The 23,285-nt window shown below is 33.7% G+C and overlaps 1 protein-coding gene across 1 annotated transcript in view; it reads left to right on the top strand.

The window, feature by feature from the left end:
- The window catches only part of SLC27A6 (solute carrier family 27 member 6), a 36,070-nt gene extending 13,257 nt beyond the window's left edge, over nucleotides 1–22,813 (top strand). The window contains exons 5-10 of the mRNA XM_031507392.3: nucleotides 8,919–9,113; nucleotides 15,139–15,229; nucleotides 16,822–17,020; nucleotides 17,584–17,681; nucleotides 19,491–19,621; nucleotides 21,715–22,813. Of these exons, the coding sequence (XP_031363252.2) occupies nucleotides 8,919–9,113; nucleotides 15,139–15,229; nucleotides 16,822–17,020; nucleotides 17,584–17,681; nucleotides 19,491–19,621; nucleotides 21,715–21,891 (891 nt within the window). The 3' untranslated portion in view covers nucleotides 21,892–22,813. The remainder of the gene's footprint in view (nucleotides 1–8,918; nucleotides 9,114–15,138; nucleotides 15,230–16,821; nucleotides 17,021–17,583; nucleotides 17,682–19,490; nucleotides 19,622–21,714) is intronic.
- The last annotated feature ends 472 nt before the right edge of the window (nucleotides 22,814–23,285 follow it).

Here is a 23,285-nt window from a genome sequence, read left to right as displayed (position 1 = left end):
TATAGATCATAAGAAAAGTCAAGGCAATTGGGAGGCATAGTTTTTATAAATAGTGATTTTTTTTTTCCTTCATTGCAGGCTAACTTGATTTCCACAAAGACATTTCCCTTCTCTCCAAAACTTCATAACTTTTGCTGTGTTTGCAGTCTGAGATATTAATTATTCACTTTTTCTATTCTCATACTGTACAGGGAGAGAGCATGACTTCTTTTCCAACTCCTTTTTATCTTAAAGCACAAATTGTAGATGAATATACTTAATTTTTGAAACAAACTCTTCTATTTTTAAATCTTTACCAAGGCACCGTGAAGTTAAAGCAATTTTAAATTGTGCAAATAAAGTAATTTATACCATCCTTAACTATTTATATACTGTATACAGTGGTTATACAATCATTAACTATTCATTAACTGTATAACTATTCTATTTGTTAATTTATGTGCATAGTTTCTAGGAGCTGGCATATCTAAACTCTTTCTTCTGTGAGGCTATAGGGTATTTTTTTATTTTGTTTTTGCTTGCTTGCTAAGCCTCCTCAAGAAAAATTCAAATTATAAAACAAATCAGTTTGACAGCTAAATACTTGAAGAAAAATATTAAGTATCTGTCTTGTTAAAACTGGAAGAGAAATATGCTGGTACGAATAAGTGGAAGGTTTTAAAATATCTTATGCCAATTTACTCTTAGTTTTCAAGTAAGTAAAATAATTTCCTAAACTGGATTCACTAAGTTTTGTTAATGTAGAAGTACTCTGTATGCTAGCAGCATGAGAAAGATGTGGAGCATTTTAAAGTTCTGTCAGGATCTTATGTGGGCAGTGTTCACGAGATTAGAGTGCTACAAAGCCCTTCTAATCAACCCAGATTAAATCCATAGCAATTATCTTATTTTCTTAATTTGTTTCTTTAACACTAAACTTGAAATAAATGGTATATTGTTTACAGTTGGAATCCATGCTCTGGCCTCGTATTTCATAAATTCTGAATTGAACTTTGGGCAAGTCTCTGTGGTAGCATAAAAGCTCTTGGCTGAGCTTCCCCCATTGGTTTTGTCTTGTTTGATCGTTCTGCCTCCCACTCACATCTGCAAAAGCTCTTGAAGACTCTTGCAGCAAATTTTTCTGAGGTTATTCTGTATCCAGTTTGGTTTAGTAATCTGTTGTCTGGAAAGAACATTTGTTAGAAAAAAAAGTTGTCTTTTTTCCTTAGGTACAAGTACAAAAAGATCGGGCTTTATGTGACATTCATAGATTTTGCTGGGTTTCCAAGTGAGTAATCCTCATGCCTGCCCTCTTCCAAACACTTTTTCTGCAGCATTTTGATTGTAGTGAAAATACAATGACCAGCATTGATATCTAATAGCCATCAGTAGCTACAAAATGGGTCCATCTGTAAGATACTAGCATGACTACTCCAGTGAAGAAGAATATTCAGAAAATTGGTAAATTAGTCTTGCTGGCTGGCATTGCTCCAAGTTTTTATTAACAATGATCTGAAAAACTACAAGATTATGGCATAGCAGAGCTCCCTGTCTTGCCTTTTAGCAAAAGCTTTGGAAATATTTCTCTACTAATCTGTGGATAGTAGACACATTCCTTAGACACTTGCAACTAATTTGAATTTTACCATCTGAACTGTAAACTAAACATTCTGAAGGCAGTTGCAGATTTATTTCAAATTTGACATAATAATTTAATATTGCATTTATTAAATTTAATAATGCATTGCATCCTGAAGCTTTTGGAAAGACAGGAATGGTAATGCAGCATCTCTTTCCTGCTTTTCTGTAAAGAAGACCTGCATTCTGAAGTGTTACAGAGGGTAGAAATCAGTGTCCTTAACCATTATGTCATGTTTTCTATTTTTGTAAGCTGTGATGCAGTATGACAGTATTAGTATGATTTATGAAACCATGCATGAAATAGGTAAGCTGTCTATTAAAACCAGAGTTCACTTCTGCTTTTATTCAAAGGCTGTGTCACAGATAATTGTATCATTGCGTACAATTTCCCATTGAATATGTGTCCTGTTTTATGTCACTTGGTATTGGGACAGTGTTATCCTCTGGCACAGGTAATATTTCTTATTTCCTTGGGGTTACCTAAGTATTTAAGACCATGCTTATGCTTATCAGCTTTCCGACTTTGTTTTGTTAAGCTGAGGCAAGACAGTCTCTCTACGAGATCCAGTTTGGCCAAGGGTTCTTTGGATGGGATTAAGCTCTCTGAAATTACTTCAAAGAAGATGCTTAGGGATTTATTGTGTTAAAACTCTTCTGTGTTAGAACAATAGTAGTTTAGAAAGCAAAAACAAGGTGCTACTGGGATAAGGAAACAGAATGAATATTTATTTCCCTTCAGTTGTGGAAAGTGATGTAAGGATGGGGTTTATGTAGTTGGATAACATCATGTCTCACCAAGAAGCAGTTTTCCTTAAAGGAAGGGAATTTATTGGTCGCATAAGCAAGGAGAAATTAGTCAGTAGGCAGTTTTCTACAATGCAGATTTTACTTGTAATCACATTTTATTTCCCACTAAAGTTTAGCTCAGTTTATGCTCAGTACTGGCAATTGTTCTTTCTGGTATCTTTAAAAGGTGGAGTGGAAATTTGTCTAGCCCCTTGCAGGTTTTTGGCATAAATATTTTGTTGAATACCCTAAACCAGTAATTTGACACAGTTACAACCAACCACATCCCTTCCAAGGGAAGGCTTATAAAAATCTCTCCAAGTCATTAGAATTTAATTTACAGGGGGGAATTTTGCAGTTTGTTTGTTCTTCTAGTGACCTATCCTTAAAAAAAAAAAAAAAAAAAAATCTAAAACCATTTGCATGTGTCATAAGAAGACATCATCTTAATCCAAGTACTTCTTACTGCACTATCAGTAGTGCCTAAAATAAAATTTAAAACTGTTTATACATACTGTTGGAGAAAATAGAACTTCTAGACTGAGAACATATTCAGCACAAATTAAAGCTTAGAAAAGGCCATGAGATTTGGAAGCTTGTATGTTTTTTTCTCTAGACTGTATCATTTGGCCTTATGAAAAACAGACTGTATGTCACAGCAAACATTTTGCTTCAACTGCCATAACTACAACAACAGTATTATTTTTGAAAAGTGGCTTTAAAACATATTATAAACCCACCTATTTTTTTTACTACCTTCTGATACTTCTAGATACTGGCATACCTCTCTTGGTACCCCGAGATGATCCTGTGTCTGTTTTCTCATTCTCCCCACTAATAATAGTAAAAGGTTTTCAGATGTTCTCTGTGGAAAATGTCTTTTGTGATGTCTTAGGAAGCATTTGTTTTTCATATACAAACAGCACTGAAGGCTACTTACAATGTCAGCTACTGATCTTGGTGGATCTTGACTTATGAGGTCATACAACTTGACCAGTTTCTCTCCTTCCAGCTTTCAGTTTCTCCTAGATTTATCTTTTAGGTTAAACAAATGGAGTCATGCAGAAAATATTTTTATATTAAAGCCCGGAAATCACAATCATACTTTTACAGAGGGAAGCTTCGTATTGCTCACAGAATACTGTGTGTAACATGCACCACAAGAAGTAATCTGTGTGCACTTTAATTCTCTGAACTGACATCTGAAAAGTTTTTTGTGATTTGTTTTGACTATTGTGCTCCTGGGACAAACACCAAAAATAAATTATCTACTTCATATTACTGGGTGGAACATGGACAAAAGTGACTTTTTTTTTTTGTTGGTAGATATTTTCTGAGGAGGTGGGAGTACAACTAAACAAAACATTTCCTGTTAGAAGAGCTAATTGAAGAAAGCTTCTTTTAGGATATAATTCTAATAGATTATCAGGAGATTTATTATTAAAAATGGGGTGAGAATGAGCTATATTAAATAGCAAGCAGCAAGTTCTGAACTAGAAAGACGTGTCTTTTTCCTACTTTTCCTGTCCTTTCTTGTGGTGCATCTCTTCACACCCTTCCTGTTCTCTTTTATTTGCATTTTTAAATTTGGGTATGTGTTTTGCTCAAAAAAATCTAGTTGCAGTTTATAATTAGGCATTACTAAATAATGAACATGGATGCACATCTTGAAAAATATATCTATAATATAGGGTATCTCCCATCTTACAGTCAGTAGTAGTGATGGATCATCACAATTACCTGATGCCCATTTTTCAGGGCTAGTGTATCAATAAAGGAATTGGTGAATGTGTTGTTACATACACACCTTGTAAATACTTGAATGCAAATCCTGTGTCATCTCTCTTATCATATTTTATGTTTAACTGATGCGTGCATTCTCAGGCCCTGAGATTGCTTTCAGTTGCACCCAGGCCATGATACAAAAAAAAATTCATGCCTCTGAATTATCTTCGCTTCTCCCCATTTGGATATTCCTTATGTAGAAATAATAAAAGAAGGGCAACGAACTTGTTTTCTTGTGTTTGATTAAAGTGGCTGCTTTAAATGCAGCACATTTTTACGTAGCTGCAATCATGGATCCTTCCTGTGCCAGTTAGTACACTGCTGATAGGACTCTAAGAGGCATTTACCAACAGCTTAATCACGTAGATAGTCCAAGTAGTTTATTGAGAACACTTAAGGAGAAAAGACCGCCAGATGAAAAATCCCAGGTATGTGGTGTTTAATGTAGCAAGGCAAATCTTGACTTGTCAGTTAGTTAATGTACGAAAGAAACAAGCACGCAAGATGGAGACATATTGTGTCAAACTGATTTACGATGTGTGCAGATGTTTGGTACACAGCTCAAAGATCTTGGCAGAATGAATGGAAAAAGATTCCAGGTGTATGGTAAGAACTGCTCTTGCTTACTAATCATTAGGTATTGAAAAAATGCTTCACCTTTACTGTTAGAAATAAGTGGATGTAAAGTGAACTGCCATTTTATTTAAGAATCACTCTGAATTAAGAAAATAAAATCAAAGTGCAGGAAAATAAATAGACATTTTTGGAAACCTTGGAAAGATGTTACAACATTCTGTTTGTCTAAAATATCTTATCCTATGAGATAAGAGATCTGTGGAGAGCTATTAGTAAATTCAGAAATGCAAATAATGGAATTATCAGAAGACATGCAATTTGAACTTATTTGTGGTAGGTGAACAGGGCACTGAATCCTTTGTAAATGGGATTTTGTGATGAAATACAGCTTCTACCTTAGGAAGTGTTCATTTGGTGCAGTGTTTTTGCAGTGGGCTAAGAATACACATGCACACAGTTGCTGCATACCAGCTGTTGCAGGGCAGCTGGCTGACATGCCACAGCTTGACCTGGTGTCAGGAATGGCACAGGGATAACAGAGCTTTTCTGCTGGAAGAGAGCTGTATTAGGTGACACCTTGGAATTCCTTCTACTCCTTTAACTTTATTTATTGTACCAAAGGTAAGCTAGTTGATGAAATGCCATCTGAAAATGGCTGAAGTTCAAAGCCAATTTGGTCTAGTCAGTTTAATGCATAAATTTCTGCATATTTATTTTATTACTTTTTTCACTAGGACATCCTAAGTTTTCATTGCTTAACCATGTTTTTGTAATTTGATTGAATTATCATCTTTTCCTTCTCTTACTTGCAGCATTTGATTTACTGCATAACTATTCAGCCAGAGTGCCCATGGATACCAGTGTGCCTGTTCTAAAGAGCTGGACTTCAGCAGAGATCTGGACAATAATATATATGACCACGTTGATGTTAAAAACAGATGACAGATGTTAGAATGGATAACTCTGTTTTGTTTAATTTACATTGAAAGTTAGTTACACATAAAGATAATATGAACTAATGTCATATATTAGTTATAAAAAAAGATAAAAATAGATAAAATATTGCTATATTAATTTATTCACGTGTAAAACTAATGTGAGTAAAACTCACTGCTTGAAGTTTCCCTAATTTTAATAATTTTCTTCATAGCTATTAAACCTGCTGGGAGATGAAATTACATATAATTTTCATTCTTACAATTGAAAGACTGCTAAATTCATGCCAGTTTAATGTCTTCACCAGAAATCCCTGCAGTACTCTTCAGGGAATCATGTATTGACAGACAGGTACAACTATGGTGGGACTGACTAAATCACAAATACAGCAGTTGCAGCAATGCAATCTAACAGTGGATCTTCCTTAGTTGTGAAGAAGTGAATTACTCCTCTACCTTTTAAGAAATCTGCTTTCTGTGATCAGTTCTTGATAACATCATACACCTTCTTTGTACTTTTGCAAAAAGCCTGAGTGCTGTGACAGCATCCCTTCCTAAAGTGAAATTGTTTTACATTGTATTGTTGATGCTGATGATGGGTGTTAACATTGCAAGAAAAGTGCGATGATGTAGTCTTCTCAGGACTAATCTGCATCTTTTTCACTAGAGAAACAAACTTTGTGCTGCATAAATATAAACCAGCCAAAGTACTGGACTTTTAAGTGATATGGTATTTGTTCTTTTGGGAAAAAACCCCAAACACTATCATCGATGTAGGCTACTGCCTTCTACTTCATCCTAGAAGATGAACTAGACTAGAAAAAACCTGTCTTTTCAGCAAACAGCTATCAATGCTTTTATTTTTCTTAATGTAAAAATAGTAGAAGCAAGGTCTTTTTATTAGCTCTAGAGGTTTTGAATGTTCCTAGCCTGATAAAAGACTCAATTACTGTGTGTATATATATGCATATGTTTGTATTTTCTGTTCATTGGGGAACAAAGAATTTCCTTGAAAGTATCTCTTGAGCTATTTTTTGTATCTTACCAGAGGCAGTAGATTTTAATAACTCAGTGGCATGGGCAAGAGATAACTGCAGTTTGGCTATGGACACATTTCAGTTTCACATTTCATTTCAGTTTAGCATTGAAATTGCAAGGAAAATAGCCCACTTTGAATTTCACGTTGAGCTGACAGGAACATAAAAATGGTGAACAATTTTGTGGAGGAAAGAAAAAAAACATTAAAAGCTTTCCTGATTAAGTTCGAAATAACACTGAAGCATTTTAGCTTAAAAAATAAAATAATAATATTATTGTTGTTCATTGACAGTATAGTGAATTTGAATATATAATACAACAGATGTTATTATTTCAAGTATGTAAAAGCCTACACTCTTGCATTGTGATATTGTGTTTGAGGTTGAAAAAACAAACCACTGTAAAAATGACATCTGTGGGCAATTTTTAGATACTTTGTTCCATGTCAGAATTGCAGTGTTGCGTACTGCAACACTTATGATTTAGCATGAATTCAGTGAACTTTGTGCCTGTGTTTAGAAATTGTTTTCATCTGAAGACAGAGGAAAAAAAGCAGGAGTTGGGTTCTTGTAGAAAGAGAGCTGTTAGTGACCAGGGGAGGCTGATGAGTGATGTAGTTTTGAGGTAAAATTGCAGGATAATGCTTCAGATTGTAATCTGCCAACACATATCTCCACCTAGTGAAATAGGTACTTTCCTTGCTGAATCATTTCAGCAAGAGGACTTAATTTGCAGAAGACTCTAAAGACAAATGAATACATTTTTATCTTTCTGTGCATTACTGGTTTTGAAGAGGGAAGAAAAAAAACATAGTGATCTTTGTGATTTAGAGGTGCTTAAAATTCCATTATGTTTGCAATTTTTTTTACAGTAGGAAGAATTCACATCCTCATGAAACATCTAATTTGTCCAAGGTATAAGCCTCGTAGGAACACTGCTGTGTACTCAGTTGATGCTTTTCTGGTTTTGATATCCAAATTGTTCAAAGATTCCTGTTTCACTCAGCTGACCAGATTTTTTCACAAAAACAATTTGCTGTGATTTTATGTGAGACTAGAGGTGTTCAGATGGATTTTTACTATAAAGCCATAACTAATTCATACTGGTTTGGTTGGGGGTGGGGAGGGGCATAATAGAAAAGTTTTCTATAGTATATGTATGTGAATGTGTACATATCTGAATGTATGAAAAGAATGTGAACATGTGCAGATGTGTGCATTTGTATATATATATGTTTGCATACATATATAAGAGTGTAGGTATATAGAGGTGTATAGAGACAGTTACAGTGGCAGAGTGCTATGCAGTTCTGAAAGTATGTGGTACCAAATTGTACCTAGGTTTATTTTGAGCTCTCTCACTGCTAGAGCATTCTGTATTGCAGCTTGAAATGATTGAAAACAGAGTTGTATTTTAAAGTAGGTGAAATTAAAAGAGAATAAATCCAAATAAATCCAAACAGTATAGATGTTTTGCTTTCTAGTACTTCAACTTAAATATTGTGTTTTAAAGGTGCTCCATGCAATCTCAATGTTTGGGAATGTATAAATAAAATTAGAACATCTTACTGAACTGGATGCATACTATTGTGTTTGTTATGGTAAACATGGGACCTGACAACACACTAAGAAATAATGTATTCCAGTAACATTGAACAAAACTTTGTGAGTCTTAATATTGAAAAGTACAGAAGATGACTCATACACAATATGTGGGAAAGAACATATTTTACAAGTGTGTGAAATCTGATTGTTTCTTCATAATCAGTCTGAAGACAGAAGAAAGTAACTATTCATCTCCTCTGACTTTAATCCCATGATAGATATAATTCCTGTCTTTCTGTGTTCTTCCCAGTTTTTTTAATTCATCTAGAGAGAAATAGACTGAGACAATACAACTTTTAAAATATGGAAGTGTTTATATAAATCATTGTAATAATTTTTCAGGAAGTAATTTGTTGGTTCAACAAGATAATAGATTTTAGATTGCAGCTTACTGCTTTGCAGCTGTCCACCAACTATGCCAGCTTTCTTTAACTTCTTGAGCATTATTTTTTCTTATTTTTGTTTTTTTTTTTACTGAGTGTATTCCAAAGAAGGGATGTTTTTCCCACAATATATGCACCAATCAAATGCTGTTATCAGTATACTATATTTATTTTTTTCTTTTTTTTAACAGAAGGAAGGAGAAAAAAATCACAAAGTCCGCCTAGCAGTTGGAAATGGAGTAAGAAATGATGTATGGAGGGAATTTTTGGAGAGATTTGGTGCTGTTAAGATCTGTGAGTTCTATGGTGCTACTGAGGGAAACATTTGTTTCATGAACCACACAGGAAAAATTGGATCTGTTGGGCGCACCAATTTCTTCTATAAGGTGACTATTTATTTACATTCTGCTTAGTAGGAGTGCTGAAAAATTGTTTGAGTACAGTCTTAAATCCAAGACAAATTTTCTAACTTGGTTATTGCAAGTTAGTTGACCCTCTGTAGAATCTTGGCACCCAACCCACTTGTACATTCAGCAGTAACACTGAGATTTTTTATAGAGTTCACAACAGTCAAAAAGGTTTTGGCTCTCTTCTGACAGTTGCCAAGTATAGTTTCAGGTCTCTACTACATCAGAGGACAAAAGAAAAAGTTGGATTTATTTTAACACTTAAGAACTCTTTATTGCTGAAATAAGGCTACAAATTTCCTATTCTGATTTACTATTCTACAAATTATAGTTAGAGATGTGTTTATATAGTATGTTTATATTGCATACTGCTATGTAAATATTTGGCATAAATGGGAATGAATAATAATTAATATATTGTAATAATTATATACAGTAGCATATGGACAGATACAAATTTAATAGTTATTTTATACCTAGGTGCAAATAAACATAATTAATTCAAACTATATCTAACCTGTATTCAGAAATGTTAAAGATAACACAATGCATATATAATAACTGTTGAGGTATTGTGACAGAGAATACTTGGCAAGATTATGAATTTTAAAATGCCATAGCCCTTTGTCTACAGTCTACTGTCTTCTAGGTTACTGAAACAAGAAAAAAAACCCATTCTGTATTTCATAGCTTTGAAAATGGCAGTCATATATTTTGGGGAGGAGGATTACATGTTATTTATATCACACATTATGACTTTCCTTCGTAGTAAATAAAGAATTTATTTCTGCTTGAAATTCACAGATGGACTTCTTCTTTTTGATCTTGTAAGGACAATCTTTTAAATGATTTGAAAGTCCCAAACAAAGTAACATATGTCCCAAGCTTTAGCTAGTAATATGAAAGATGTCTAGCCTTTTTTCAAGAAGACTGCATATTGATCATTATGTTGCTGTTTATGCCAGTTTTTGCTCTTCTTGAGATAAATAGTACTTCATGCATTGCCAAGAATTTTAAATTGAATGTGATACCTATCTATATACAAGTCCTGTTGACTTAAATGACATTTGTGCTCTGTAGGAGAGCTGATAGCAAAATGTCCCAACAAAACTTTTTAAAGTAGTAAAATCATTTTTTGGAAATACAACAGAGGCATCTTCTGATGCCATCTCAGTAGGTTTCTAGGCAGCATATGTTCCAGGGTCCTCAACTTCAATGCTCTCATCACCACAGTACAATCACTGCACAGACTGCTTTACACACTGGGGCCAGAGGAATTCTTCACCTCTCATACAGGAGCTCAGTGAGGATTCTGGAACCACTCAGAAAACACCACAAGAGCTAGTGTGCTGCTCAGAAACCACTGAGAGCTCAGGAATTTAAGCAGATCGTTCCACTGATTCTCTGTCCTACATGTCTGATGCTCTGTGGCAGGCAGTGACCACCCAGTGCTGTTGGATATCTCCAGAAGGGTCCAGAACTGCTACAGGAAATCAGAGATCTAGAATTTAGGGAGTAATAGATGAACCAGGAACCTTACAGTTGATGTTAGTTTTTGTTTCAGACCTCCCAGGTGCCTTATATTCTTACAAGATTTGGCAAGATGCATTCGAAACTTGAGTAAACTTGTTTTCACTATTGCAGAACTTTTCAGCAGATTTTTGTCATAAGTCATTAACCTTTTGGAAATACCATGTGAAGTCTACAGCAGATAAAGATTAAACTTGAAACTACCTTTATATTTATTTAATCATCTGTATTTTTAATCAAGTAGTGTGGGGATTTTGTGTGCAACACTAAATATATATTTTAATTCCATAGATGACTTCCTTTTTTCCTTATTTCAGGCATTTGTTCTGGGGGTTTTTGAATACATTTTGCAGCTTGCAGATCACTGAACAATGCCTTCTGACGTCTAGCTGCTGTTTGTTTTTCTTCAGTCTAAATTACATTCACTAGACAAGAAGGGAAAAAAACAGGAGTGCAGTCTGTTGTAGGTAGTAACCATGGCACAGTTTGTAAAGGTGAAATACAGATAAAAATTACAGCTTTAAGACACAACCTGGGCTCTCAGAGGGAGCAAAGTAACTTTTCTACCAGTAACTGCTAAGGGCTGGGGATAGATGCTTGTGGTAAATATGTGATAAATATTAAGGTTATACAGAACACATTTGTTTTCATAAAAATATTGGAAGACATAAGGTAATAGGAAGAAACAGATGAATGTTACAGCAGTTGGCAGAAGTCACTGTATTTGAGATGTTAACTAAAAGCAGTGCTCTTGTTTGCACTTCTTCTATTTCACACTGTGTTCTTTGTATAAGAGGGATTGGTTCATGTGCTTGAAAGCCTCCCCACAGAATATGAATAAATCTTTCAATAAAGATGTTTACACAGAGTAAATGAACAGAAAAGTAGAAGCTTCTGAATAGATTTTCAGCTGGTGAAACTTAAAATGTTTTACAAAAATTACAAGGGCTTGATAAACACAGTAATATAATAAAATTACTGTTTAATCTTTACATCTGACATACATATGTGTCTAGGTAATGTTAATAATCAATTATGTTATATAGGACATACATTATGTGTGTATTTTTATAGATATGATATGGGAAAAATCTTGAAGACCCTCTTGAAGACCCACAGTTGTGTCTATCAGTATATAAATCTGTTATACTGAAATAAATTCTGAGTGATGACAGACAACAAAGGAGCTTGGGATTAATGAGATCCAAGGAAGCTTATAAGAAGGGCTAAAAATAACCCATGGCATGTTCACCTGAAAGCATTATGTAAAAAAAAAAAAAAAAAAAACAGAAAAAAGAGAGAGAGAAAAGAAAAAATCCAAGCTTTATTTCTAAATGTAATTTCTCATTATTTTAAACAAAGATACTCAAAGTATTATAGGCATCAAAATCTCTTGCCCAAAACTGTATAGATAAAAATCAGCTTTGAGCTGGGAGACATCATTTAAATCTTATAACAAATCTTAAATAATTTCAGCATATAAAATGGCTTTCACACAGCCATTCAGAATTAGTATCATGCACTTCATGCAGTCATAGAACTTGTGGCAGAAGTCAAATTACTTAGTTTAAAAATAAACAAAGTTATTTTTAAGCAAATTTTTAAATCCTGGAAAACTGGGTTCAAAGGAAGAATACCGATGTGTAAATTGAAGCAATGGAAGCTCCTAAGTTCATTAGCCAATGAAAATTAATGTTGTTTTTTCTCCTTTGACTAATTTTGAGCTAAAATTATCTAAAGTACTACAAGTGTTTTCTCAGGTATTCTTACATGTTATGAATCAGTTTAAAAGATTTGTTTCCTGGTTTTGTTTACTTTGGCTCACAAAAGCTGTGTGGAGTACCTGTGCATCTGCTCTTTACAGCATAAATAAGGCATTTATAGTATATTTTAAAAACTGTCTCCAAAATGTGATCACACTATGCTCCAATTTTTTTTTCTTACATTTCAGTTTTTAAAGATGCTTGAAACTAAATCTAGTACATGTAATGATTTGTTTTCAAAACTGATATTCTCCAAGAGAATTAAAAAAATACTCTAGCTCTAAAACCAGTAATAAAAAGCATGAGATCTTTATATTCTGGTAAAGGTTCTCTGAGCATTCTGTGTAAGTTGAAACATTAGGAATGTCAAAATACTTTCAAAACAATATTTAAATTCACGTATTTCCAATCAATTAAAAAATGAAGATGGTGAGGGAAGCTGTTATTAGATAACCTCTAGGCAGCATTGTAGTAAACAATGTTGCACATTAACACACTTTTAGCTCACCAAATAGTGCTTTTTATTTGCTACATTTATGTTGTGCTTCAGACAATAAGATGTAGATTAAAATGATGAATGTTGCATACAGTATTCTGTGAAAATATTATGGTAATGCTTCAAAAACTCAGGTCTTTGTCCCATTAGAATGTAAATAATGAAGTGAACTAAATGTTAGTCTGTGCCCAGACTAAATACTTTTGTGTGGAGCTTTCATTTTCTAGTAGTTAATATGAAAAGCAAGCTGCTTAGAATCACAGAATGATTTAGCTTGGAAAAGACTTTTGTGCAGGCACAGCAGTTGCCTATGTATAGTTTCATTATGCATATTTAATAGAAAATGTAGTTCTTTCTTTATATTATGTATTTGCATTATTATTTCAGAAACCTAATGGGAATACACCTCATTAATACTCTGAAGTTGTAGGCAAAAGAAGTATACAGCATAGGATAGTTATATATAATAATAGTCTCAACAGTTCTTAGATAATCTCAGATACTGAATTACAGTTTCTCAGTGTTTATAACAAAATAATTCTTCATTCTTTCAGCACTTAAAAACTATTTTGTCAAAATACGACTCTGTATGATGCATTATTTTAAGCTATTCTAATCAGACACAAAAACAGAATAACATTTAATTTTTTTAATAATTTCAATCTTATTATTTATTGCATTTGGTCATATAAAACCTATTAAAGTAAAAAATATCAATGTAAAAAGAAAAAAAAGTGAGAAAGAGTAGCATTTAAATGTACACAGCCAAAAAAAAAAAAAAAAAAAGACCCACTCCCACTCTGTTCCTCAAGAATAATCAATTGTTTTCTAATTGAGGCAAACTTTCTGGCCCTCTAATTCTTGACTTTAGTAAATGGTTTAATCTGAGGTTAATCAAAATAATTACTCTTCACTTAAATACAATAGTGTCCCCTTCTTGAATCATTATTTTATTCTGCAGGATATAACTTTTTTCCTTTGATCAACTGTTAAAAATATCTTTTTGTTTCAGACTTAGGGTAGAAGAAAAACACAGTGCTGAACATTGAAAGGACTCAATGAACCAGTTCTGTCCATATGAGACTTTAACTGTGGGATTCATGTTGCTCTTTATTCAGATTTCTTTAAGAAAAAAGTATTTATTTACAACAGCATTTCAAATTAGGATGACGATGCAATTCTTCATCCAAGTTAGTGGCAGAAAACAGGTTTATGTTTTAACATTCTACTCTTTACTTCAGTCACTTCCATATAACCTTCCTTAAGTTATATTGCATTTCTTTATTGTGAAGAGTGCAGGTATATATTAATGTTTTATAAAATTGTTCCCCTATTGCTGAGAATTCTCAGGAGAAGATAATTACCTTGGTTTCACTAGTTATTAAAGATTGCTGATACATTTCTTTTTGAGAAGGCAACATGGAATCCCAAGCAGGGCAAATTGTCTCTCAGAATAATAAAGAGACAATTTGGACCACTGCAAACACAATTGTCCAAATAGTGTCAGGAAATGTCTCTTGAAGGTCCAGTTTGGATTCATATCACAGCAGAAAAAAAAAACCAACAAAATAATAGTCACCTGTTATGTATTGAAGGGAAAAAAAAAAAAAGAAAAGAAAGAAGAAGGAAAAAAAAGTATTTCAGTTGCTGGTTTTTCTAGGAGCATCTTGTCTTTTCCTTCAGTTTGCTTGGAGCCATGGAAGGATGTTCCCTTCTGCTGGTGCTCATGTCCCATCATCATACCTGAGAAAATCATCACCACCAGCCTGAGAACGCAGGCTAGTTAAGCAACAGTAAAGCTCAACAGGAAGCAGATTTTCCTTTGTGAGGCCTTTCCCTTGCCAGCTGTTTTCATTGCCAGAAGACACCAAGAACACGTCAAATCAGCCACCACCATTAAATGTCACTTAAATATTAGAGATACTGCTTCCATTATGCTCACTCACATTGCTCTTTCACTGATGATCTAGATCCCATAACTTACTTGTAAGAAAATTAACAAAAGGACAGCTCTGTGTCTTCATTTAGAAAATTGTTTTGATGCTGATTATCTCCAGGAAATGGCATAAATTTGCATACAGAGTATTTTCAGTCTTAAATGAAACTGCATTCTCCTTTCAGATGAGTGAGACTGAAGCAGGTTTCCTTATGTGTATTTGTTGCCACCAGATGTCACTGTGTAGATGAGTAACTGATCACTTCTTCCCTTTTTTAGCTTTTTTTCCCATTTGATTTAATCAAGTATGATTTCCAAAAAGATGAACCAATTAGAAATAAGCATGGTTGGTGTGAAAAAGTTAAGAAAGGTAAGTATGTATTTTAATAGGATATTACAGCCTATAGATTTTATTATTGAATTAAAAAAAATACTTCAGAGAGTTGTTTTAAGGAGCCTTGCTATTGTGTTACTGCATTTTACCAAATTAACCATTAGTCTGTGCTCTGAAATAAAGCAGTGTGATTTTTGATCTCAGATAAAACAGCATTAAACATACCAGTGCTGATATCAGAAGCACTCAGGATCCTTGGATGTATTCACAGAAGAGTAGTGTTCAAAAGTGATGCTATGGCATTATCTTTGAATTTACACATGCAACATCTGTGTTTTTTTAAAGGAGGTTAACATATGGAAGTGGTTGCCTAAGATATCTACAGGAAAGACTGGTGGATTAGAGCAAATGCTTTTAGATGAGAGATTAAGTTTTCCAACTAGGTGATGTGATTTAGCTTAATAATAAAAACCAAACAAACAATAACAAAAAAAATAAAAAAAAAATAAAAAAAAAAAACCATACCAAAACCCCAAACCCAATATGTCACCAAAAGTTGAAATTTTATAGGAATTTATCTTTAGGGATGTCACACTGACTTATGAAGGGAGCATATGCTCTAATTAGGCACTTGGTCTAATTTTTTTCCAGCTACACCACTCAGTCTTATGAAAAGTATTATCTCTGTCTATAATCTTTCTCTTACTCATGTCTTATTTCTTCAGAGCATTATGTCTGCAGTGATACTACCAGTGAACTAAATACTTCTACTATAAACACTACCAGTTTATGGGAAAAAAAGGCACGGCTCCTTTTTAAGGAGGCAGTCTTAAATTAAAAATTGTGCCTACTTATGGAAGCATTTAGATATGTTTTCATATTTATAATTCTTGTCTCTACTACAAAGTAATGGAACTCTAAAGATATATTGTTGAGAACCTTGTCCCAAAAAGGTTATTTCATACAGTTATTCCATGCCCTGCAAACTAACACCCTGGTGTTACATGCATAAGAGGATAATCCTTTCCCCTGCTCTCTCTACTTCGAGGAAAAAAAATGTGTTAAACTTCTATATTTTGCACCAAAAAGTAAATTGATTATGCTAGATCATCATCATAATGAATGTTCTTAAGAAGTCACAGAATATCCAGATATTCTGAGTTGGAAGGGATGCACAAGGATCAAGTCAAAGTCTTTAAGTGAATGGTCCCTACAGGGATTAAACCCACAAGCTTGATGTTATTAACACCAAGCTCCAGCCAAGGTAATTTCAGCATTCTCAGAACTTCTGAAAAGAGATTAAATAGGAACATAGTGCCTGGGCTGAGCACCTACTTTTGATTAACACCACTTTTTCATTAGGAAGCTGATAAAACTTGCACTTGTCATGGAAATTCAATAATACATCAATTCAATATTAACTTGAATTGTGCACTTTCAGAGGATAATAAACTACTAGTGAGCTTACAATTGATAGATGACCATTCTGGGAGAAAACTGGTGAGTCACCAGGAAGGAATATAAGTGACTGTGATTTTGCATGGACAATATTGTAAGTGATATTAATGTCAGGTACAGAAATGTCTAATGATATTTTAGGTTTATATTCTTTCAACTTCTCTGTATAGGTGAGGCTGGTCTTCTGATTTCCAAAGTCAATGCAAAGAACCCCTTCTTTGGTTATGCTGGCAATAAAAGACACACAGAAAAGAAATTACTCTGTGAGGTATTTAAGAAGGGAGATCTTTATTTTAATACTGGAGATCTCATGGTTCAAGACCATGACAATTTTCTATATTTTTGGGACAGGATTGGAGATACCTTCAGGTACAGTTATTGTTTCTTTTCATATTTCTTCATTAAAGATATATTGAATGGAATAATGTGGTTGGATTTGTTTTCAGCTGGAATTGTTCACTTTATTATAATCTTTATTGCTTATAATGATTCTGAAGTGGATGATGCAGGCTTAATTTTGTCACAAGTGTTCTATGAGTAATATTCTTGTGGAAATGAATGAACAATTTTCAGAATACTTTGTAGGAATTCCAGCTCTTTGATCATGCTTTTCAATAAGCATATAACCAGTGATGGATTTGCTATGAGCAAATGAGGAAGTCATATACCGATATGGAGAAAAATGTATCAAAGAGCAGAGATTGGTCAGTTTTGATATATTTATATACATGTAAAAAACTTGGAAACAATTGTATTGATCTTCAGTTGCCCAGTAAGGGCAATGAGTTGCAACATTGTCTTCTGGTGATCAAATTTTAATGTGGCAAGTGTGAAAAAATGTGAGGTAGTGTCTGAAATGAATGGATATTCTACTAAAGATTTTTTTAAAGGACAGATATCATGGGATCAAATTATTTTTTCACACATTTTAGGTGGAAAGGGGAGAACGTTGCCACTACAGAAGTTTCTGATGTCATTGTAATGTTGGACTTCATACAAGAAGCAAATGTGTATGGTGTGTCTGTGCCAGGTAAAAGTTTGAGTTATATATTTTACTTCTTCCAGGTTCATTATTAAGCCTCATAACTCCTTCTATTTCATGTTTTAAACCTATGAATCATATTTGATTGATTCATCTCTTTAATATCTAGCTAAAATGCAGATGCAGGTAATGAAAATACAACCCAATTGTGAATAAGCCAGTGAATGATGCATTTTTTATCTGTATGCAATGAGAAGTATTTTTGAAAATCTACCATGCATACATTTGTGATAGCGACATAATCTAAATTAAAATATAAAGATTTATTAATTCACATCTGTGAGAGAGATATAAATTCACATCTGTGTAAAATTCAGACATATGTGCCAAAATAAAATGTAAACAAGGTAATTCTAAAGTAAAAGAAAATATGTGACGACATTTTGCTGTTTTATTTCACTTTGCTTTGTAAATTAACTGTAAACAGTTAAGTTATAAAACCAATAAGAAAGTGTAAAACAATATAAAGAGAAATATAAATTTGTAAGGAAGAAAACACACTAATTTCTTTTAATAGAATTTTTTGGCTTTTTTTCATTAGATCAATGGGCTTGATTCTCATTCATGCTAAATCTTTTTTTAAAATACATGTTTGGTCTCACTGGGATGAAAATTATTTTCTATATAGGAGACAGATTGGTGCTCTGCTTTGCACCAAACTAAAACAGTGGCAAAAATGCTGTAGGCTCCAAATAAGGCCCTGCTCTGCAGGAAGTAGCTGGGACATCTATCTGATGATGGGGAATAGTGAATGATGTCCTGGTTTTGCTTTGCTTGTACATGTATCTTTTGCTTTCTCTGTGAAACTGCAATTACCTTAACACTTGAGCCTTGCTTTCCTTCACTTCCCATCTCATGGCAGAAGGGATTGAGCACAAAGCTGGCTGGGTGTTTGGTTGCTGGCAAGCATAAACCCACCACAAAATGATAAAGGAGTTTAAAATGAGAGGAAGCATCACTTTCTCTCATGTGAAGCATGAACACTCATTTGAACGGTATTTTAAAGCCATAGAATATGAAACATCACAGAAGACTGTCTGAAAATCAAATTCAAAAGTATGAGAGTAATTTCCTGTACAACACTTACCTGTTTATCTACTCAGTTTATCTGACTGTCTTGATAATTGCACTTAAGGACAAAAAAATCAATTCCTTACAGATTTTGTAGCTTTAGCAAAAAATTACAACAATTGAAACAACTATAAGGTTTTCAGAACATCTCTGCTGCTACTACTACCTTAAAGTGTTTAATTACTTACTAGGTTGAAGTCTTTAGTTAATTTTGATAGATGAAGTTCATTGATTTTACTTATTTTGTTCTTTACCAAAGACCCACAGTGCTCTCCTTCTCCAGACTAAACAATAAGGACTTTTAATTGCTCTCTCTGTTAATTCAGATCCTCAGTTTTGAGAAAATATATGAGGAAGAGAAAGAGACTAAACAGAAGAAGACATAATTGGCTACTCCAGGAAAGATGCTCTTCACTCTTGTTTTCAAGAAAGGAATGTTATTGATGTTTATCCACATTTATTGATTATATCAAGTATAGGACTCAATTTAGTCTTACCCACCACACTCATTTACAGCGTTATTGCTTAATTGATCTCTTGAGTGATCTCCAAGTACATGTAATACCACATAAAATATGAATGAGATCTTGCAGCTTTACTGAAAGTCAGAATATGATATATGACTGTTGGTTTGTTAATGCGCTACGGTATTTTTTGTACAGTTTATCATTACAATGTCAACTTTATTCATGTTACAAAATTGTCATCTCACTTCCTTTTGTGCAGATCATGAAGGAAAAGCAGGAATGGCTTCTCTTATTTTAAAGCACAATGCTTCATTAGACTTGGAGCAAATGTATAAGCAAGTAGTGACCTATCTACCAAGTTATGCTTGTCCCCTTTTCTTAAGAGTCCAGGTAAGCTGCATTATTGCCTGTGTATACAAACATCTACGTAATTTAAGCACAGAGAGAACTAAGTGAATAACAAAAAGTGCTTATTCATGTATTAAATCAGTTTTAGACCAGGTCCTATTTGCTTTCTTCATTAATGGAGTCCTGGAAAAGGGATTACACAAAAAGTCAATGAATTTGCAGATTATGTTTAAATGAGAGAAACTGTACAAATGAGCAAGGAAAGAGATCATATAAAAGGATTTGGGGAGATCAGAAGCATAATCATGGTGAAAGAAAAAGGTCCAGGTTTAAAAACATGAACAATTACATCTGGAGAAAAGAATCTAAAATCCATTTTGGTCAGTGAAAATTAGAGAGAAATAGGGCTATAGGAGGAGATAGTGGGCTGTGCACAATAAAAGAAATGTTATTTTCTGTGTAACAATGACAAATATTTGGAAAGATAAAAAGCATTTGAAAAGATACTAGGTAAATTGAAAAGGTGAATGAAAAAAGTGTATTATTGTTGCCACCACAGTAATCATCAAAATCATCCTTATTTGTGCACTACTTTGCTCTAGTAATTGTCCAGTTTGGGGAAAATAGTCCCTCCCACAGAGTGTAAAAATGTAAATATAATAGAGTAGACTACATAGAGCTAGGAAAAAATGTGTGAGTATCAAAAGCACACAACATTGATAATCATGACCAATGAAGTCTGATAAGCGCTTGCATTTCTGATAAGTGTTTTGCAAACATCATGATAAAGACAAACAGAAAATTTTTCTGAGGATGTTTATTGAGGAGTACCCTAAGTTCAAGGAGCCGATGGAAAAAAATAGTCATTGTTTTAAAAGAGAAGTTATGGAAGTTGGTATCTTAGACCACCCAGGGATTAATATTGGTTCAGAATAAAGATGGGAAACAAAAAAAATCTGTGAAATACCTTGAAAGAGAAATATGTGTGTATTTATTGATCAATCTATCTCGTAAGTCCAGGAAGATACCTTGCGGCAGCATTCTGATGTGAGGAAGCAAGATCAGACTTGAGAATGTTGCAGTAGTCAGTTCATTTATTATGAGAACCTTGTCTAGATTTACTCCTGTACCGCTGTACAAAAAAAACCTTTACACTGGACGGAAAGAATTTGAATCTTGGGCATTGCATTGATATCAAATATGTGGAATTTGAATTTAAATTAAAATTTAAATACCTCCATTACAGATGCATTGCTGTTGGTACAGCTGCCATTAACCAAGAAAGGAGGTAGAGGGTGGAACTTCAAGGAAAAAAATTAAAAACATATTAAGCTTGATCTGACATATATTTTAAATGTCAGAACATTTCCTAGACCAACCAGAGCAGGTAGATAAAATCTGTAGGTGTGCCTGGAGTAGATAAAAGGGCTCTTTGACATTTTTTTTAACATAATACTTAATAATTTTTAATTCAGAGATTGTTTGCATATATAAAAAATATAATGTCAGAAGAGAAGATGATGGAGAGAGGTCATAAAGATGATGGAGTAGAAGTAGTTAGAATAGAGAAGACAGTCTTATTACAGATGCCTCACACCACTTTTCCAAGGGATGCCATAGCACTGGAGCAGTCTGAAAACAAGATGTAGGGTCAAGATCCATCTTCCCTTGGACTGGAATATGAGTGTGGCTGATTTAGTATGTGATTCTTTCAACCCCTTTTGTGAGGTGACAATAGTCATAGATAGAATAAATTTCCTGAGTTTTATCATGAAGGAGTTCTTGGCAATAACAAGGTTTTACTCTCAGAAGACCCGTGGTGTGCAGCTTGCTTTCATGATGTGCCCAGTGGAGAACATTGATTGCCTTGGGCAGGCTGGGGCTCCATGCACCCACCAAATGTGAGACTAAAGAGACACTGCACAGGGATGCACAGAAACGGGCTCTGGCTTGTGCCAGCTGCATGTCTGGCCTGGGTCTGCAGCAGCACACAAGCCCCAGCTTTTCAGCACTGTGAGAACAAACTGACTTACATCAAGTAAGACTTCGAAAAACAAATGTTAATGTCAGAAAAGGTAGCTTTTGAATAATGTATCTTTTAGTTTTTGAATAATGTGTCTTTTTCTCTACTGCAGGAAAAAATGGAAATGACGGGAACATTCAAACAGCAAAAATTTCGGCTTGTGGATGAAGGTTTTAATCCATCTACAATTACTGATCCTCTTTATTTTTTAGACAATTCTAAGAAAGCATATGTCTTGTTAACCAAAGAATTACATGAGATGATCGTATCTGGGAAAATTAAGCTTTAATTAATTGACCATGTAATAGGCTATTACAGTATAGTTTGTACAAGCTCTTGTATGAGAAAACAATGCAATTAATCACCAGTATTTATACATAATTATCCAGAATAATGTTTTTTATATTTGATATTTACATTCAGATATGTCTTTTCTTACTTGATCATTATTTTTTACTAATCACTTTTTACCTCTTGAGACAAATTTCTAAGCAAATAACCTGTAAAACATAACTGACATCTATTTTATATTAACTTTGTAATATAAATCCTGAATCTGATACTTTTTCTTAGTCCTAAATGAACATAAATGATACATGGTATGACACATGGTAGAAAAATAATCAGCATATAAAGATATTGTGTCACATGTTGTGTCTAAAGGGAGACTATATGCCACTAACATATTTTTTTCTGTAGTTTACACACTTCTGAATATGCATTTTAAGAAGTAAAACTTGACACTGGATGGAGGAAAAATATTTTCTGCAGGGGATATTTCTGATTGAATATAAGATAAAAGAAACTGAAGCAGAAGAAAGTCCTCCAAACAAACCCAATACTAACATCACTGCTGAAATTTTTTTCTATCATAATCTGTGCTCTTTCATTTGTTAAACTGGCTGTTCAGAGTGTCAGATTCTGAAGACAAAGCAAACTTTTGTGAAATGTGTAGCAGCAGATCAACAGTAGCCAGAGAAAATCTGCATGCTTAATGGGGAATATAATTTATATAACATAACAAGAATTATTGCATCACTTTATGTCATGCATATTGTGTACCAAATAGCTTCCATACTCTAGTAATGACTGCTAGAGATTATTATTTTATTAGTATAGAATATAGCTGAATTTTTAAAACACTAGACTTTATGTTCTAATAATTGCTTTTTGTAAGTTTTAAAATAAAGTATAAGATTATTTAAACCAAATACCATTCTGTCTCAGTTTGATTCAAGTCTGATTGCACAAAGTCTGTTTTCCAGCCTCTTTTGATACTTTATTTGCACAATGCTTTCTTCTAATGCAGCATAATGCCCATTTTGATCAGCCAGAAGCAGTGTCAGAGAATACTGAAAGGGTGCCTTTCTCCAACAGTGGGCATCATAAGTCTGTTTTCCATCATAACAGTGGTATGAAACTAGGTTCTCATGAAAGAGTAGGATGGAACACACTTTAAAAATAATCATCTTGTGTCTTTCTACCTTACTTATCTAACAAGACATTAGAACCTGTGTCAATTTTTGAACCTTGGTTATTACTTTAACTGATTTTCTTTAAAAACCCAAACCAAGGATGTAGTGAAAAATATATAAAGATCATAATTTACTTATTTTGAACACAATATTCCTTATGGGGCTGTTAGGATAAATAAGGACGTTTACAATTTTGCAATTTACAAAC

Source organism: Lonchura striata, chromosome Z, assembly GCF_050655825.1.
Source record: "Lonchura striata isolate lonStrDom1 chromosome Z, ASM5065582v1, whole genome shotgun sequence".
Classification (NCBI taxonomy): Eukaryota; Metazoa; Chordata; class Aves; order Passeriformes; family Estrildidae; genus Lonchura; species Lonchura striata.
Note: the sequence above shows the minus strand (reverse complement) of the source record. Positions and strands in the feature narration are given on the sequence as shown.